Source organism: Poecilia mexicana, unplaced genomic scaffold (assembly GCF_051168715.1).
Source record: "Poecilia mexicana isolate PSO_F unplaced genomic scaffold, ASM5116871v1 scaffold_11, whole genome shotgun sequence".
In the NCBI taxonomy this organism is placed as follows: Eukaryota; Metazoa; Chordata; class Actinopteri; order Cyprinodontiformes; family Poeciliidae; genus Poecilia; species Poecilia mexicana.
In genome coordinates this window covers 17775414-17795480 of record NW_028263380.1, presented here as the reverse complement: position 1 = coordinate 17795480, position 20067 = coordinate 17775414, and the positions used below count along the sequence as shown (strand labels likewise).

The 20067-nt window shown below is 36.4% G+C and overlaps 2 protein-coding genes across 2 annotated transcripts; one reads left to right on the top strand and one right to left on the bottom strand.

Moving 5' to 3' along the window:
- Nucleotides 1-3179: 3179 nt before the first annotated feature.
- On the bottom strand, nucleotides 3180-4989 carry mrps21 (mitochondrial ribosomal protein S21). Its single transcript, XM_088010340.1, has 2 exons — nucleotides 4834-4989; nucleotides 3180-3687 (listed from the first exon to the last, which is right to left on the bottom strand). The coding sequence occupies exons 1-2, from the start codon at nucleotides 4914-4916 to the stop codon at nucleotides 3507-3509; spliced, it is 264 nt and encodes an 87-aa protein (XP_087866466.1). The 5' UTR covers nucleotides 4917-4989; the 3' UTR covers nucleotides 3180-3506.
- Nucleotides 4990-8629: 3640 nt separating this feature from the next.
- crabp2b (cellular retinoic acid binding protein 2, b) lies at nucleotides 8630-15539 on the top strand. Its single transcript, XM_014987719.2, has 4 exons — nucleotides 8630-8834; nucleotides 12437-12615; nucleotides 13631-13747; nucleotides 15211-15539. The coding sequence occupies exons 1-4, from the start codon at nucleotides 8753-8755 to the stop codon at nucleotides 15259-15261; spliced, it is 429 nt and encodes a 142-aa protein (XP_014843205.2). The 5' UTR covers nucleotides 8630-8752; the 3' UTR covers nucleotides 15262-15539.
- The last annotated feature ends 4528 nt before the right edge of the window (nucleotides 15540-20067 follow it).

Below are 20067 nucleotides of genomic sequence, written 5' to 3'. Positions count from 1 at the left end.
GGTATAAAAGGCTCATTACCAGTTGATGCAGGCATTTGATGGGAGTTGCTGCTTCCACCTGTTGCATAACCAGTTATTACCTTCAGAGAAACAACTACCTCCACACATTTAAGCTTGTCTATTTTGGGTGGCTTTTGTAAAAATGTATTATGTGTTTGTTCGAGTTTATCTTCATCTTATATTGAACAATATTAGGTGATCTGAAGCACTAAAGTGAAGTGAAATCTTTATGGGGAAAGGGGACGTTTTCACAGCACTGTATGAAATAAACAATGCAAATTTAAGCATTTTATTTCTATAAAGTTGTCATTACTAAATTTCACAAAATTGGGATACATATTTGCAGACTGTTTGAAGTTTCCATAGAGAGGGCTCTAAATTAAGTCCAGCAGAATTACATAATAGCACATAGACTGAAGGAGTGAATCACTAATTCAGTGCACATGAGATACTCAAAAGAAAGGATGTGAAAACTATGGAGAATAAAAAAAAATCTTCTAATCAGAATGATAATTATTAAACGGTAAAGTCAATATGACAGAATAAAAGGAAAAGGCACTGCTGCTAAAATTCTGGGTGTGAAGGAGAAAGTTCAAACATGGCTAACTTTTTTAAACAGTAGCAATCAACCGAACACATATCACCTGAAAGATCAGAGAACCAGAGTTTCCTGTTAGACCGTACAGTAGAGGCGTCAGGTGCAGATCAGCAGTGTACCTTTTTATGGCTTTTTGTTGCAACAGGCTTGACAAGTGTTTTGATATTTGCACAGGAACACTTTGTTCAGGAATTTTTTTTTTCCCTTTTTGATTGCGACACAGCAGATATTGTAACCATGCAAACACACACAGTCACAGCAACCTGCTGATAAAGAACCCAGGGAAGCAGTACAGTACGGCCATTACCAAAGGTTCTATCTGCAGACAGAGCCTCAGTGTACTGAGGGAATAAACCTCCTGATTTGTTGGAATCTGTCTGAATTTCTGAGCACTTATCACAGAAACAATCTTACACTGTACATGCTGTCTAATCTACAGATAAGTGATGACAGCCCAAGTTTTCACCTTTACCTCAGTTGGCATTCGTCCCTGCACATGCTTGTGTGCAGGTTGTAACAGAGCCAGCAAAAACATTTACATATTTCTCAATAATAATGCTGTCAATACATAAGCAACTCAGCAACATAATTGAAATAACTTTAACTTGTTAATGTATTTAATTTTAACCATCAAAGAGGTCAGACATGATCTTAGTTTCTGTGAGTCATCGTTTCTTTGAACTTTGTCACACGTGTTTGCAGAGAATACAAAATTGAAAGTTACATTTCTGTCTGAACAGGAGCAGAACTTTTGAACTGATTGTCTTTGTCAGCTGCCTGAAAGAAAGAAAAAAAACTGTCAAGTTACTTGCTTTGTTCCAGTAATAAGGACTCAAATCCACTACAGTTCCCATTTCATGTCTTCATTTTCCAATTTTCTCAAAGTAAGTTGATTTGCCATTTGTTTGTCCAAAAAATATCTGCCTCTGAAAAAGAACAGAACAGTTTCAACTCCTCATCTCCATTAAATGCAGTAAGTATGGAAAACAAAATGTGCAATGGTCGTTCATTAGGCTGTACTTGACAAAGAACATAATCAAAAAGTTTCAGAAGAAGAAAGAAAACAAAGACATTTTCTCCTTGAACTTCATTTATCTCTGGTAATTGCACATTGTAAAACCTTGTAATTGTCTTGTAACTTAAGCATTCTGTAAGAATTTAGTGTATTTTTTTGTTTTGTTTTTTAAAATCTACATAGACTTTTAATTATTTTTTTTGTTAAAGACAAAAAAATTATTGTAATAATTGTGAGCTGAAAGAAAAATTTCTCAAAACATGTGTGGGTTATGTCTGTTATGTCAGAGAGCACCTGTGAGAAAACATTTTCAAGTCTTGCCACAGAATCCTAACTGGATTTAGGTGTGGACTTTGACTGGACCATCCTAAAACAGGGATATGTTTTGATCCAAGTCATTCTATTATGATTAGGATCACTATGCTGCTGGAGACACACCATCTAATATTACACTATTACATCAGACCAATAAGAAAATAAGGGGTTAATAGAAATATATATTTACTACTTGTTATGAGGTTCTTACTTTCAAAAAGTACTTTCAATCTGACAAAGAGGCCTCATAAGAACACATTGTAATTCATGGACTATGACTATAATTTATTTAAAGACTCCAGTTCCAACAAGTACACTGTATTCTGACAATCTATCTTGCTAGCAAGTAACTGCCAACAGGTTGTAGGAGTTATATTTCATAAAAATCAATTAGCATCCAGCTCAAATAATGCAGAGCATTTCATTCAAGCTTCCTTGTTAAACTAGGAACAAGCAATGGCAAAATCTCTGTTCAAAGTCAGTTTCATGTCAGTTATAAAAATGTATTCCACTTAAATTGTTTCTCACTGTCATGAGAACACAACAGGCATTATATAGCATTTTCAAAATTATTGGCCTTTTGGTAAATATGTATAAAAAGATTTAAACTAATTGATCTCGGTTGTAACAGCAGCAGTCCAGCTTTAATTTGAGCACATTTATTGTTCCAGATGTGGAGCCAAGATGTGGAGCCAAGATGTGGAGCCAACAGCTCCACATCTGGGCAAAAGAGGCGATGTTCCACAGTAACTTGCCCTGTGACATGTGCAGCTGTGAGATCAGACAAAAGCTCAAGTTGTTCCACTGTAACAACACTGACATTCAGAAGATATTAAATCGTAAAATGTTTTCTCAAATCTGATTAAAAGTTAGCATTTTATATGTAAAGGGAAGACTATTGCAAGCAAAATGCTTCAGCAAATGTAAGTTTCAGGCAGTTTGTAGTCATTTATTCATTTTTTATGATTACATTCCTTAGATTAACTTGAGTTCACAGACTACATGACTTGGCATACAAATTCAAAATCCATAAAATTGTAGCCTATATATTTAAGGGAAGACTATTTATGGTTGATCCTTTTTTTTTTTTTTTTTTTTTTTTTAAACTTAAACAAAACTTTAAGTGACTGGTCTGGAAGCATATGTAATCAACAAGGCTCTTTTTTGTTTGCTTTTAGCAGCAACTAAAAATTATAAACCTAAACTTCTCATAATTGACATAAATTCTTCAAAAACAAGTGTCAAGAGATCTCAGGTACAATTATTTTATTAACACAACTTTAGATGACAGATGAACAAAATGAAAGGAGACAAGAAAGTATCACATCTAGGTGGTCTTCCTGTGGCTGCAGGGGAGAAAACAACCACAACGTGGTAACACCAGAGATTACTGAGTGTGGATAAATGTTCATCTTTCACAGCTTGGATGAAACAAGAAAGTTGCAGAAAACCATCAGCCTTTTTTTTTTTTTTTCCAAATGAATGAACATCTAAAAATGTTCTTCAATTTGCTTTTGTCCATTCCCATCAGATGTAACACATAGCTAGTGTCGTCCTTCTTCAACACATTCAATCTCCCTAGCAACCGAGCCAGGGATCCTCTCTGTTTGTCCTGGAGACAAAAGCAATCTTTCGTGCCATTTCCGTGTGGTAAATGCGCCTGCAGTTCTCAAAGTTTTTCCGCTGTCGCTCTCGGCAGGGCTTCTCGAAGTAGCGTTTGCGCTTCACCGCGTCAATGATCCCATCCTGGGTTAGGATTCTGGGGGATGTCGAGAAAAAAAAAAAAAAGGGTGAACAGCTAAGTGAGGAAACACCAAATTCAAAACAAGGAGCTCTGGAAAGGGATACTGTCAGTTTCCAGTTTCTGTATTTCACAACAATCCCAGGTGGCATAAATCTCCTCCATGAAACAAATCTCTTTAAAATAAATCTGACTTAAACATTTTAATTTGTACTATACTTACTCAGACATTTTGGAAACAAGAATGGTGGTTGAGAATCTGTTATGTGGGTGGGCCTGTTTTCCCTTTCAAATAAGCTTTTATTACATGCAGAACAGATTACTAGTCTTCATGAAAATCCTGGCAAAACTACAGCAAAATGTAAATGTCTTTGCATTTATAAATTATTTTTAAGGTGCTACTGATATTTGAGATCAATATTTTTTCCTAATCAGAATAATCAGATCTGATTTTATTGTAAAATCCATCCAAACCCTTCTTTCCTTGAAATAATGCCTACAGAAAAGCTAAAACAAAAGTCCACAATGTTGTACTGGTAAATACAACACTGTATTTACCAGTGTGGCTTTCACCTTTGTAATAACCTTTCTAAACACCTGAGAGATCCCAGTGATGAAGGAATAAATAATAAGGAATTTGAATAATTGTATTTCATGTACTTTACTATTTTTGTTTTATTGCAGTTAAATTTGATGCGCGTTGTTTGAATGACATAAAAGTTTAGTTTAACTCTTATTTACTTCCTAATTTTCATTCTTTTAAATCTAATGTCTCGACACCATAATTAACAACTGTCCAACGACATAATTAGCTCATTAGATTTGTGCGTGTGTGTTCTTATTGGCTTCTCTAGTTAGAAGAACTTCCTGCTGACCTCTTCGTTCATAAACAGTGCTCCATAAATAGTTCGTCCCAATAAATTAGAGTATTTTTGGAAACCAAGTTGTGACACACTTCAAATCCCTTGTCAAATACATTTAAAGGTATTTATTGATCTTGCGTAACAAAACGGAAAGAAATCCATAAATGTGTCGCCTCTCCTGCGCAGTCGCACTGTATGACCCTGAACTACTAGCTCGCGCTAGCCTGGCTAGCATTAGCGTTCAGTTCCCATCAGCTAAACTGATATTAAAATGAAATTAGCATGAATTTGTGAATTTAACCTGTTCAAGGTCTTGTACGCGATATCGACATCGCCATCTTGGACCATCACCGTCCGAGCTATGAAGCGTAGGTGCCGCGCCATGATGAGGCAGGAGCTTCCCTTATTTGTTTCCGGCGTGCAACGACTAACTGGGAAAGGTTCCGGATTCAAGAGTGTGGGGTTAAACAATCGCTAGGTGGCGCGTCATTCAAATAACCTCCCTATTTGAGTGATACTAATATGAAAACTCACAATTCTAGTATTATGTACCTAGTTACTTCTGTTTTACACAATATTCTTGCAATTACCCAATATTTAAAAAAAAAAAGATTTATAAAGTTTGTGCTTTTGAATCTATTCAGACCATTTTTCCAGTCTAAAATGTCAACATAGATGTTAAGAAAGCATACTAGCATGTATGTATGTATTAAAAATTACTGAGTTCATACAAGGTACAATGACTGACAGAGTATTGAATGATGTTGTTACCATAGTAACAAGCAGAAGGATTAGATTAAGCTATCCATCAGGTCTGGATCAGATGGGACGCCTGTGGAAACATGAGGCACACCATTCACCTCACAAAAGCACTCATGATATTATCTATTCAGGTTGGGTAAGCTCCTCTCCAAGTGGCAGCAACCTTGAGATACAGTATAATCCTGTTTGAGTTGCAGCAAGATTGAAACTATTCTCAAATGCTGAGTTTCTTAAAAACATAAAATAAAAATGGGGTAGGGGACCACATAAAACACTTACATGGCATCACTACCTAAACTGGGACTCAGATAAAAAGACAACAGTGGCAGCTTTGAGTTTAGAAGAGGATGGGGATAATGGGCTTGATGATACACTAACCCTGGACACTGGAGCACTGCTATGACAACAAATCTGGCCAAATATGTGCTTCCCTCATAGTGATCTTCTATTTTCGCAGGGTATAATAACAAGCTCCTAATCAGAACAGATCTAAGTAATGTGTACAGAGTGGGACTAAATCTGTAGTGAGCAGAGAAGGAAGTCAAGATTTGAAGCCTTTAATTGACCTAATTGTTAATATGTATACTTTTAATAACACAAAGAGACAAAACATCTGACATTTGACACCAATGTAAAGTCTAGACTGAAGACACTTTGTTGTTGTAAAGCAGTCTTACGAAGAGGATGCTCAGGGTTGTCCATCATTTTTTTGATTTTATGAGAAATTGTTTTTTGCACAATAACCTTTACAGTGGCTCTCAAAAGTTTTTAAAATCAAGAAATCGAGACCATCATAAATCTTTTACAAACCCTTTTCCATACATAATTCAGCATTTATCTTGTACACTTCAAACAATGATCAAACAAGAAAGGAGAAAATGAAGTAGATATTTTCATTACTTTGTTGGAACACCTTTTGATTTAAATCAAAATTCAATCTTTTTTTCGCCATAGCAGAAAACATTTAATATTTTTCTCAAACTTTTGAAAACTTTCTCAAAATCTGTTGAGAACTTCTGTTGTTCAGTTAACGCCAGAGACTTTCTAGGTTTTGTCCTGGATTCAAGCTGGGTAACTTAAATTTTTTTTCTCATCAAGTTATTCTTTTGATGGTGTTTGGACACACTGTGACACTGAAAAATGACATATCTCATGTTCGGCTTTGTAGCAGACACCTGAAGGATTTTGCGCTGGTATTTTAGAACTGTTCATAGCTTCATTGGTCAATAAAATCCAGCTAACCTCATCTTAACTGATCACATTTTAAAAGACAAAATATACACGTTTCTGGTGTGATGTGCGACTATGTGGATAAAAACAGGACTTAGAGGAGAAAAAGTTGGCTCTGTATCCGTTTAAATGATGTAAGGAGGGACAGTTAAGATGTCGACAAACGACAGCAGCTGCTCTTGTTTCTGGTAAGTAACTCTTGTTTTTATTGAGTGTGTGTACAACTGTTGGCTGCAAAGAATTTGCCTCCTGGGGAACATTAAAATCCCTTTGAAACATGAAGCCTTTGTAGAACCTAAAGCACATGTTAAAAACCTCTGATGCACATTACTGTGCAGTTGTCAAAAGCTATCACTCATTTTTTCTAATTCACCTTTTAGTAATTTAATGATTGTTTCTGATTGTCTTGATTCCTGCAACTATGAAAATAAATTTACTTTCCTCTCAAACATCAGTGAGAGTGACAGTTTATTATATTCAATAAATTAGATGAAACTTTTTAGGTAATTATAACAAACTTCAACCTAACTATCTGCTTTGCACCATTTGTTTTGCATAATTTTTGTGCAAAACTATAAGTGTAAGATTTTTAAAATAACTTAAAACGTACAATTTGTGTACTTGGTCTTAATAATTTCAAGAGATGTAACTGTTGTTTTGTATTTGAGAATGATTGAAAAAAAAATCTAATTGGATCTAATCTAATTTTTTTGAACAGTCATGTTTCAAAATGCTTGCTATAATTGTAAAAAAAAAAAAAAAAAAACAACCAGGAATTCATTTAGTACTTGGAACTCTATTTGAGACTGAAGATGCTTGGAAAGAATAAATAGGTTTACCAGATGTCCAATGTGTGCAATTTTTCTAAGAATTATCCCGCATCAAACAAGCTTTAGCAACAAACATTGGGCCATTTTTCAAGTCACACATAGAAACTCCCATCATTGGTTAATTTCCAGCCCATTTCCATATGGAGACCATATGGAAAAGTTGGATGATTTATGATCTTTAAAGCCCCAGTTGATATTTCACGGTCAAAAATGGGCTACTGATCCCAGCTTTGGGAACCAGTGAACCACATAAGGAGCCATTTGTGGCCCTTTGGCTGAATTTGCGCAGTCCCCAAACTGCAATTCAAGAATAACAACTAATTTTTCCGTCCAGATTGAGTACTTGATGGAAATAGAGACTTTTTATTTGTAAAAAGGGTAAAATTATTACTGACATATGTTTCTTTAAAAAGGTAAAACGCTAAAAACAACACAAAGTATTTGTCTTTTTTTTAATCAGGTTATTATTATAAGTAGAATAATGTTTATCCCGAGACTTTTACAGAAAAGCCGACTTTAACTGCAGCCAAATCAGTTTTTATCTGACTTATTAAAATTGGCTAAATATTGGCTAAATTAGATCACATTTTTAAAGAAAGTGACCCCAATCTCTTTTTTATACTTAGAATAAATTTGTTCAGTCGAGCCAAAAACAAAGTGAAAACTAGATGTCTTTCTTTTAATACAAAACCGCTTTTTTAATTTTTGGATCTACAATGAATAATGTAAAAACAGACAACTTTATTTGCTTTATTTTAGTTTTTTTTTTTTTATTATTTTCTTGGCCACCGTTTACATTTGACCCAACAATTTTGGCCCATGTGATAAAGCAGGAGATCTATCGGATCCATCTCCTGCTGCAGTGACGCCACCTGCTGGACATCTTATCTTTTGCTCTTCCAACTGAACAAAACCTTCACACCGGATCTGATTTCACATTCCAGCTCTTCAACATTGAACTGTTAATTTCTCCCCCCGTTTCTCCTTTCACGAGTAATGTCTAAATGTGGAGTTCTCATTTGTGCCTTGCGTGAACACGGCTAGCAACATTGCACCATTCATCCAATAAAAGAAACAAAAACAATTAACACATTTCTTAGCTGTTAATCAGCATCAAAGGTCTTACTGGAAGTGCATTTTTTCCCAGCTCGTATCCAAATCTTTCACCACGCTGCAAGAGGTGGAGGGTGTAGATGGGCTCTGGAGGGTTTGGGGGGGAAGTCCCCCCCATTCCCCCCCCACCAGTCTCTGCATTGGCTGGGTCAGCATCAGATTCGGCCGAGCCGAGGGGCCAATGAATGGAGGCGCAGATGCAAGCGGAGGAGACGGCTTTTTAGGAACGGACGCACACAGAGCGGAGTGCTCACAATCAGACTGCTGCTCTAATCTGCACCCGAAATGGAGAACAAAGTGACAGATTTCTCTGGAAAATGGAAAATGAAGTCATCGGAAAACTTCGAGGAGCTTTTGAAAGCTCTGGGTGAGTTACTAGTTATTACATTTTGTTATTGTGACGCATTGCTCTGTGATTTGGATACACTTTCAAAAACCTGCATGCTCACAACTACGGAACTATCAGGTTGCAAGCTTTGTTCACGTTTTTAATGCTGCTGATTATTCATTAATTGTTTTCTAGTTCAACCCTGCATGTGCAAATTTTTAACCCGCTCTTATTTTCTCTATACTTTGTCTCTATCTTCCCAATTATATATATTAAAAAAAAGAAATAAAAAAAAACTATGAATCTGATCTTCAGTTCGCAGTTTTCAATGTTTTCTGAAGTTCTTTTAAAGTTTTTCCATTTTCTTTCTTTTAGTGAATAATGAGCCAAAGACCTCTAGAAAATCTGGAAAACTCAAGATTTTTTTTAAGGCATTGCTTTAAAATCTGCACAAGAAAATTGATGCCTCTCATTGCAAACAAAATTTTGCGAACCTTTCATGAATTTTAATTGCAGAAAATCCACACTGCTTTGAAGTAAACAAAAATCAAGTGTTACGCTTTGAATGCCTTGCCAGAATCCAGGTATATGTCCTCACTGCAGGGGACAAAGGTCAAACGAGGGCCACATCATGGCATCCGTTAAAAATCTGAGGTCTAATTTCCTGTGGACAAAAGTTAGATTAGACTCATCTAAAGCAGTGTCCTCCTCATGTGGTTGTAATTACAGCCAATGTAAACTGAACTAAGCCTTACATGGGCCCCAGCAGCCAGCCAACGCTGAGCCTGACTTTCCTTCTCCGTCTCCCTAAGGCCCCGGGCAATCCTGAGCTTTTTGTGTGTGTGTGTGTGTGTGTGTGTGTGTGTGTGCGTGTGTGTGTGTGTGTGTGTGTGTGTGTGTGTGTGTGTGTGTGTGTGTGTGTGTGTGTGTGAGAGAGTAGGTTACCTCCTCTAAGTACCAAAGCATGAGCAAATATGGTCTAAACTGAATCAGATATCTGAGTTGTCTTGATCCCTCTGAAGTGAGGCCAACTGACATGAATGACGGCAGAAGATTAGGTGTATTCTTCATCATTAGACATCTATAAAACAAACTGAACAATTTGAGAATGTTCTGTTTTCATACTTTTTATTCAACATGAGTAAATACAAAAAGTATTTTTTATTTATTGGAGGGGGGAAACACCTGAAATAAGACAAAACCAATGTACAAAGAGCTTTTCAGCAAAACACAGCAGCTAATTCTTGAATATTGATATAAAAAAAAGTACTAGATCCACTGGTAAATAATTATACTCATAATATGTAAAAAATGTCTTGTTAAGTGAAATAGTTGAAATGACTTTATTCACCCCACAGGATTCCAACTTCCCTTCCTTTTTATTATCAGTATATGTAATGATAAACACGTGATCAATGTCAACAGAATGTTCAATACTTTCACTGAAGTCTGACCCAGAACCGCACAGCATTCTGGGGGATGTAGGCAGAGGAAAGAGGAAAAACTTTAGCTGCTCAATCTCTCACAGCTAGTCAAGCAAGGATGGTGGAATCAACTAACTCACTCACTCTTTGGTTACCTAGCAACGAGTGGTTACCTAGCAACGACATGTTGAGTAACTCGCCCAGCAGCAGTTTAAGGTTTCACCACAGTGCCTCATAACTGCTTAAAAATAAAATAATCAATGGCATGGAGTGAAAACTTAGGAAAAAACAGAAAAGATCACATCACTAGTTTAGCAGTACTTTAGGTATTTAAAACAAAAATAAACTAATCAATAACTATTGGTATCAACTGATATGAAATGCTTATTGTGAAAAGTTTTTTTAGCCATATCGGCCCAGTCCTACTTTTTTTTTTATAATAGTCTCTTATTGTAAAATATCTTAAGGTCATATGAACTTTGAGACCTTTTTTCACATTTTTTGCCTCAGTGTTTCCTCATCGTGGTCGGAGTAGATGTTTCTACATTGCTCCATTGGATTGACACTATATAGATTCCTGCTAGTAGTGCCCGCCAATTTAAAACAGGCTAGTAAAATCCAGGAAACATCCCTAACATTCTGACTTAAACAACGAGTCCAAACCCATCTGAGGCTTTAAAGGCTTGTATTAGTCATCCTTGGATGCTCTTACAACAGCTTTAGTTCGCCGATGCATATCTCACTCTGGTTTCTAGGCTTCCATCCGGGGTACAGTAGGTTGTGTATTTGCACAAGAATTAAACCAGAATGTTTGCAACCTTATGCCAAGGACGTGATTTTTCTACAGAGAACCGAACACAAACGCTTTCTGATGACGACATTTGGTAAACATCCTCACCGCAGCCTCATATTTTCAAGGATATGCAAAGTGTAACAGTGCTGTTCTTTTTTGTTTTTGCATCCACATTCCCAGGTTTTTCTAATTTTGCTTCATATGGGAAACAAAATTGTCGCACCTTTATGGTGCTGGAACATCTTGTTTGCATTAAACCGGGGAGGTTAACATCATTTTGTTTTTCATAGAAAGAACCTCTGTTAATTTCACCAAAGTGAAAAAGAAATTGGGAGAAATCAACCCTCTTTTATCTTTGCGCAGTATTATTTTATTGCTGTTTCTGTAATTTGTGGCACATTGAAATATAGCAGATGTTGTGCCTTGTTCCTATTTAGCGCAAATTATGGAGACTAAAAAGCCTTTTTGAGGCATGATGATTGATTTGAAGAGATTCATTCTTGGTTTTGGTTCATTCCGAGTAATAAATCACAAATGATTGTTTCCCTTTGCTACTAGCACTTGCAAAAAAAAAAAAAAAAAACATTCAGAAATTATGCAAGATTACAAGTCGTTATGGAAACAACCAAACCCAAAACACTGAGGGGAGAACATTGTGAAATTTATTTTGTTGTTGCTTTATCAAAGCGTCTATTGACTCCCAAAATATCAGATAACATGGTTTCAATGAGCCCAGGGCAAGAAAGAAAATTCCATCCATTCTTTGCTCAGTGCCTTATTACCACAGGACGCTTTTATATGTGCTAAACTTTCATAAAACAGAACTGAAGGCAGATACTGATTCATCCTGATGGATTATTTACCACAATAACATTGAAAACCACTGGCATGCACAGCTGTGATTATACATTATGGACCACAGCTGCCAGCTTGGCTTTAGCTCTATGTGTAACCCTCCTCTATGGTCGACTTCGCGACAGAGACATTCAGGCTCAACGTATTTATTCCAAGAAAAGATCAAATCAAGTTGGTGGTTAACATCAGTCCAGCAGCTTCTGCCCCACAGTAACAAATGGCAACAGAAAAAAAGGGGAGGAGCTGTCAGTTACCGGTTACTACGGTAACCACCAACTGTCAAGAGCAGTTCAGTTCATTTTATTTTGGTAAATTATCAGCATTAAACACAAGAAATGAAAACAATAGCTATAAACAAACCCATAATTTACCCAAAAAAGGAATAGGCTGAAGCCAAAGCTTATACTTGCCTACCCCGTTCATATACTTAGCAGCCTACGTCTGAAGAAGCAACTTCTTGACTAAACGAAATAAATTCAAAGAATAAATAAACACATTTTGACAAACTTCACATTAATAATATTTTGTATATTAAAATAAAACCCTGTTACATATGTGTGAATCCGTAGGTGTTAATGGGTTCCTGAGGAAGATTGCAGTGGCGGCGGCGTCCAGCCCGGCAGTGGAAATCACCCAGGAAGGAGAAACCTTCTCCATTAAAACATCCACCAGCGTCCGCACCACCAATGTGTCTTTCACCGTGGGCCAGTCCTTCAACGAGGCCACGGTGGATGGACGGCCATGCACGGTACGCATCGTTTTGCTTCTCACAAAGCATTCCTCTATAAAGCTGTTATTACGTGCATACCAGAATCTGCTCAAGGACAGAGCAACTGGCGGCAGCTCTGCCTAAAAGGTAACATGTGGAAATAATTTTGGGCGAAACTCAAGAGTCAGTCTGAGGGATTTTACGCAGAGATCTGTTCTTGATTTCTTTGAGCTGAATGAGTGATGATCATGGTTCCTGACTGCTTGTAAAGTTTTTCTCACAGAGACCGACTAGCAGTCTCAACCATGCCTGATCAAAATTAATTGTCAAAAGAGGCTTTGGGTCAGTTTGTCCCTCTGATAGCTCACATACAAACATGTTTTATTGTCCTGTTTTCTATTTAGTTCTGTCATGCAGACCATGTTGTACTAAAACTATTGCATTCTCTGCAAAAACACAAAATCTTACCAAGTATTTTCAGTCCAAAATTACTCATATGTCTGGCAGAATTAGATTTGAAATTATGTCCATTTAACCCAGAAGCTTATTTGTTCTATTATCATCCAAATGATCATCCAAATGATAATAGAACAATGTCACTTAGGGGAAAAAAATGTTTTCTATTTACATTTTATTAAATATCTGACATATTAGAAATGATTTATAAGTGAAAAATCTTTGTTGCTATTACAGCAATAAAATTCAGTTCAGTTCAAAAGTTCTTTATGAATCCCAGAGAGAAATGAAATGTCGTTATAACTGTAGTTTTATTCAAGGAGTTGTAGCAGTCTGTGTTCCAGTGGTTCAGAAAAAGCCTCAGACTTAAGACACTCTGTATTAAAACTACTTCATGAAGAGGATGTTCAGTGTTAGGATAATTATACAAACCCTGCCTATAATTATTATCCTTACTTTAAACCTTAGTCTACCAGAGGAATGACTAATTTTGCTTACATTATGTGAGCAGATTAAAGAAAATTGTAGGCTATGAAATTACACACGCTGCATTTCAAAGGTCTGGTTTAAGTTTTTCTTCTCTTTTGAATCCCTGTAGAGTTTTCCAAAGTGGGAGACAGACCGAAAGATTAGCTGTGAACAGACTTTACCAAAAGGTGATGGACTGAAGACCGCGTGGACCAGAGAACTGACCAATGACGGAGAGCTCATACTGGTAATTATTTTGTCTACACTACAAATACTACACAACTTTGCAGAGGTAAATAGGAAAACTAGATGCCTGACTACACTTACAACTGTAAGGTAGTATGAATTATTCTGTGGTCAGTTATTCGAATGGTTTTAGAGAGCTAAGTTTCTAGTTTTCTACATTTATTTGTTCTGGAAGCATACATTTGAAACCAGATATTCTAGGCGCAGACTGGGATCTTTCTGCATGGAGTTTGTATAATCTCACAATGAATGCATGGGTTCTTTCCATATGCATGTACCTTAATTTTTGGAGACATGTCCTGTGGTCTCATTTAGATAAAATTTAAGTGTTTAGTGTGGCAGCATCATGTTGTGAGTCTGTTTTGCTGCAAGAGGAAGTGCTGCACTTCACAAAACAGATGGGTTAATAAAAAAAAGAACATTATATGGAAATACTTAAGCAAAAAAAGGTCCTCTTAAAGTGGGCTGAGAGCCAAAAAAGCCAATGTTTTGGAGTGTCACCACAACACCTTGACCTTTGTCCCCCTTTAGGGACTGAGAAGGTCCCTAAAGAGGCAAACAAGATGGCCGACAAACACGACTTTCTTAAAACAGTTCTATCAGGAGGAATGAGCCAAAACACCAGCAAACCACAGTGAGAAATTGTTGAAAGATTCCCCAAAATGTTTGATACAAGTCATTGAGGTTAAAAGGAAATTGTACTACAAAGAATTTTGAAAAAATATGTAATAATTTAGGCATTTAGCGAATAGAAATAGTTGTAACAATCATAACTGACCTAAAACAGAAAGGTTTTGCCTGATTTAATTCCAGACAAAAAGAAAGAAATGTTACATATCTTTTTGTAAACAATGTACATCTGATTTCAACTATATGTTTCTAATATTACCAAGTTCCTAGTTTGGGGTGTTTTAAGGATCTTGGATATAATTCCTAACTATTTTTCTAGTGCTCTAGTTTTCTAAGACTGTAATGCCCAGCTCAAATGAAACACCTGTGTCACAATCTTTTAACAATTTAATTTAAAATGGAAATCTCTAAAGCACAGAGTTATTTGAACTCAGTCGATTAGGACTTTCAGACATTCCGGTTTGAGCTGGACTCACAACACAAGGTGTAAAAACTTCCTTCAAACATCTGTCCAGTAATAATAAGATGCTATATTATTACTGATTATCCTTATTCTGCAAACTAAAAGTAGATTTGACATTAACTTGTGAAATTTTCTCATTTATTTAACCAATGTTAACTGGATCAAATGTACAATACGTCAAAAGAAAAACATCAAACAGTTACTGCTAGGGTGTGGTGTTAAAGAAAACTCCATATGAAATTATATAGTTCCTACTACAACGCAGGCCATACACTCAGATTTTCTTTGTATTTTAAACAATAAATTAAACAACTACACAAAGAAAGTCTCAGAAGTGAAACCCTTTGCTCTTTCTGTCTGTTTTCTTTCAGACGATGACTGCCGGGGACGTTGTCTGCACCAGAGTTTATGAAAGGGAATGAGGACATTTTTACTGAGTACTGTCATATAATACTTCTGTTTGCCTTTTCATGCATGGTTTTCATTTACTCGGCTTGGTTTCTTCATCCTCATCCTCCTCCCAGCCACTCAGTCCTGGTCAAGTCTTTCCCCAACCAATGAACTGGACAGAAAGGCAAGAAACTGCCTTTAGCATGAACATTTTCTCTTATGGTATGATTTAATCAAGATATACATTCCATTTTATTTCTTTATCCCTGTGCCTTTATTAGTTTGAATTTTAATAAACTATTTTATATGATTTTTAATGTTTACTGATTATTTTTTGAGCTTTTGCTGCTGCCGTTGCACCTTCGTCACTTGTTTCCTTATAACTTGTCATTGCTACCCTGTCTTTTTTTCCTTTTTTAATCTCCAGAGGCGTTTTTCTTCTCATTTCCATACCGTGTCCTCTGTGCGCCCTCTGTCATCAAAGCTGACTACAATATGCACTTGATTAGTACCAAAAAACTCCCGAGGATGGTTCATATTTTCTAAACTTTGCAACAAGACACTTGGCACAGGCAAGGGGGAAACAGGGAGTGGAGAGGAAAATGAGTAAGAGAAGGAGAGAGGGTGGCCATGAGAAAATGAAATCATTGCATCTGGAGTGGTTATGCTTGCTCTGTAACAAGAAAGTGTTCCGTTTTTCGCTCTTCTCTCTGATTTTTCACACAGGTATGAGGAGTTATTAGGCCTCCTCATGAGCATACCTCAGACTTAGACTCGTTTTGGACAACATAGACGCAAATATTTGCATACTTAGAGTTTAAATTTGAGATCTAACAACTTTAACAGTCCTGCATTTTCAGACAAACTCTTCGCCTTTTATGAAAAATGAGCCTCGGGGGGTCTACCCGGCACTTCCTGATTGGAGGACGGCGACGGTTCACAGGCAGCGATGGTTTTTCCAGGTTTTTAAACAGCATGTAGACCAACTCCCCTGTGATCTGTCTCCCCGAGTACATACACACACAAAGTGCTGAGAAAGCAGCCAGAGCTCATGGCCTCCTTTAAGCTGAATATTCTCAGACACATCAGTGGTCAGATGTGTTTGTTTGACTGTCTCCGACGCCGCTCTGACTGAACATTCGATCCAGGTAAAATACATCTGTGTTATTGTGTGATCTCTTCCAAGAGTCTGAGATTATTAATGAGGCGGAAAGGGAGAAAAAACTCTGCATGTGCTGGACTTTGTTTGCAATCGCTGCAATGCGTGAGCTCCTTTGGTTTGATACAATAAAATCCAAGATGATGTGACCTGCAGCTAAGGAAATACAAGTGGCTCTTTGGTCCTTCCATAATGATTCTTAATAACTTTGGCAGAAAATTAAAAGATACTAATTAATGTTTTTAAGTGCGGATATAATAAACTTTTTAAACAACTTTTCAAACTTTTTTGCCCTGAAATTCCACAAAGAAGGACACTAAAAATACCAGTGATATTTTTTAGGTTTTCAGTTAAATAGATGGCATATTGTTAATTTGCAGTGTCAGCTTTCTTTTCAAATATCCTGCTGCTCCAGAAGGAAAACTCTTCTGCCAATTCCAACTCCAGTATCACTGTTGCTGCTGACGTACATAGAAAACCTTTTGTGAAAGTTGCAGTGTTTTAGTCTTGAAACTGAATAAAACACCTAACCCAGCAGTTTTCTTTCAACTAGAACTCTCTTAGATCGTCATTTCGAGATTTAAGCTCTTAGGTCTGACACAAAAACCGTCATCATTCTCTTCTTTGTGAGATAACGTTTGTTTATTAATGCATGTTAACCTAAATGTTTGTAGACAGTTGTAGGAAATCAGAGCACTCAGAGAAAATCAAGAGGTGCATGGGAAAATCATAAAAACTCCACAAACTCTGAACCTTTTTTTTTTTTGTACAGAGTAAAAGGGGTAACAGCCACACTGAGAAAGAATGAAATTGCTGTAATTTTCATAAATAACTTGTATGTTTCTAGCTCAACTTTGTTTTCTTTTTTAAAGTAACAACTATTATGAAGTCAAAAATGTCTCAGAGGTTGTAGATCAAAAGTACACTAATAAGTTAAGAGTTATTAGAAACAACATAATTGTGCAATGCTTTCACAAAGCTTCACCATCTTCAACATGTGTCACAGCCAGAAGCTTTGTTTGCAGTGGCGTCACTGAACCCCATATTATTGTGTAAGTGCTCATCAAAACCACAGTACTTGGTGTACAGTGCTGCACTCTGATGTTGGTTTCCTGGTGTTTGCTCAAGAACTGAACCAGCCACATGTGTTCACCTCCCAACCCCCCCCAAAAAAGTCCAAACACAAAATTCTACTGAAATGACCTCTTTGACAAACGATTGTGTGCCTCAGTGGAGCAGTTTGGAGCTGTTCCTCCTTAGGCGGGTCATTTTCCACACACAACTGTTATGCCAGTTCATTCCTCAGGCAGTGATGTCATGGAGAACTGCTTTGCTCAGTTGGATGAGGTGGAATGCTGCGGTTTCAGGACAACGGGTCCGCTCCGATTCAACGATTGATTGAGAACCAGATGGACGGATCGGGAGATGTTTAGTGACAAGAGCCTGGTAACCGAGAAACAGGAAGTCAAACAAAACTTTGACTTCTAATTGATCATCGGAACAATTGTGATCAAGCTGTGGGATGTATTTTTTTTTTTTATAACTGCGACTCTTATCAGTTTGGATCATCCATAGACTGAAATATCTCATATTAAGTCAGATTGGATGTAGTACATGTAGAAACATTTGTTTTTAAGTTCTGGTCTCAGATTTGGGCCATTCTAAAGCATAAAAACTCTCCATTCTCAATCATTTCATTGTAGTTCTGGTTATATGTTGAGTGAGATTGGGTAGGGGTGAGTTGAGTACTCAAGTTAGAGTAGCACTACTTTAATATATTTTTACACAAGTAAAATTAAGAGTCAAGGAAGTTACTCAAGTAAGAGTAAAACAAGTATTTGGTGAAAAAGCTACTCAGATACTGAGTAACTGATTGAAAGATCAATCATTTAATATATAAAAACGACATCATCCGACAGACAAAAAACATAAAGTTATGAGGAAATGTTGGTATTTTAAAGCCCAAAGTGAAAATAAGTTATAACTTAATTACAAATTAATAAAATCAGGCAAGTGAAACATTAAATTGTTTTTCAATGTAAAACTTATTAAAATTGAACATAAATTGCAGGTGTGTGTCTGTGTCTGGTGAATCTTTGGTTAAAACAAGTTTCTTCTTTATTCAGTGAAGTTACTCACTGTGCATTTATATAGTATCTATAAATTTCATTCAAGTAAGATACTTCATAATAAAATTACCTAAGTACAGTGTAGTAAAAATATTCAATTCCCCCCCCCCCCAAAAAAAAAGTTACAAAGCAACTTGTAAATGTAAATTACACTCTTTTGGACTCCATTTTCTAAGTAGAAGACTATAAATTATGCAATGGATTCTGGGAATAAAGGTAAAAGAGACTCATGCTATCCACACGTATCAGATCTTAATAAAATAAAATTAAATAAAATAATATTACATTGATTGATGCATGTGAAGAGATGTCCCAGGAGAGGAGAGATAAATCAAGCAGGTTTGGGGATTTGGAGTTTGAACATTTGTAACAAAATCTCATGACCGTCCTCATCCATGTGACCCCATGAGGAGAAGATTAAAAGAGAGTAGGGCTGATTGTCCGAGGGCAGCAGGGCATGAAATGTGGATAAATGTGCATAAACTGGTGAACATGGAAAAAAAAATCTTGTCTGCTGCTGTTCAATCTGAGATTACGGAGATAATGGATGAGGAGCTATACTGCCTTTCAAAGTTGGTGTCCCCCCTCCCCCACAATAATATTTATTCATAAACTGTAAGAAGTTATAAAAAGTGCTTAACAGTTTTAAATTAAGAGGCAGAGTTCAATTAAACTGGGTATTTAAATCTCACTTGTGTCATCTGCAATAAGCAATGAACAAGAGGGACATCTACTGGTAAAAGTGATAATTACCTTTTTTGATCTAGTTTGACATTTAGGCGTCCTTTTCCTCCTCCTCTGGTAATTAGGGATAGAGTTATGAGGTATTTATAATCATACATTTCAGATAACATTATATGATCATTAATAATATTAGAAAAATGAAAGAGCTGAGCCGTTCTTTGGATATGGTGATATGTAATTTTAATTACAGTGGCTGAAATGGGTCTCCAGCATGGGTGGTCCTAGACAGGGGCCAACGGGGACCGGTGTCCCTGTAGTAGAGCTGTTCGTGGCTGCTGCTATTGCTCTTGTACTGAGGAGATAATATGAAATCAGTTTCTTATGGTGATATGTGCTAGCAGAGAAACTGCAAATAATTGGTCCCTTAGATTGCTTTCATCTTTTACCTTCACAATTTTACTTTAATAAAGCATTAAAAATTAAAGGGTGGCACTTTTAGCTTTAGCAGCTAAGCTGCTATAGCTCAGTTAGGGGTCTGCATCCTGCAGCTAAGGAGCAACAAGTGACTCTTCGACACAATTAATTAATTAATATTAACTTCATATATTAATTGATGAAATATTGCACTACTTTTTTGTTTCATTTTATGGCCCCATGAAAAAAAAAACATTGGCTTCTCAAATAAATTTGGTTTAGAACAACCAAAACCAATATTTACTATAAATAACTACAACATATTTCCCTTTAAAATAAAATGCTAACTTTATTTTTATTATTATTATTATTATTATTATTATTATTATTATTATTATTATTTAGAACATGTCTGTTTTCTCGCCCCCCACCTTTCCCACGTGACTCCATGC

Excerpts from the sequence above, each read along its gene's own strand:
- crabp2b (XM_014987719.2), top strand. The coding sequence starts at position 8,753 with ATGGAGAACAAAGTGACAGATTTCTCTGGAAAATGGAAAATGAAGTCA. Across the intron at positions 12,616-13,630 it reads TGGATGGACGGCCATGCACG|AGTTTTCCAAAGTGGGAGAC; the intron begins GTACGCATCGTT and ends GAATCCCTGTAG. Across the intron at positions 13,748-15,210 it reads ATGACGGAGAGCTCATACTG|ACGATGACTGCCGGGGACGT; the intron begins GTAATTATTTTG and ends GTTTTCTTTCAG.
- mrps21 (XM_088010340.1), bottom strand. The coding sequence starts at position 4,916 with ATGGCGCGGCACCTACGCTTCATAGCTCGGACGGTGATGGTCCAAGAT. Across the intron at positions 3,688-4,833 it reads GCGTACAAGACCTTGAACAG|AATCCTAACCCAGGATGGGA; the intron begins GTTAAATTCACA and ends GACATCCCCCAG.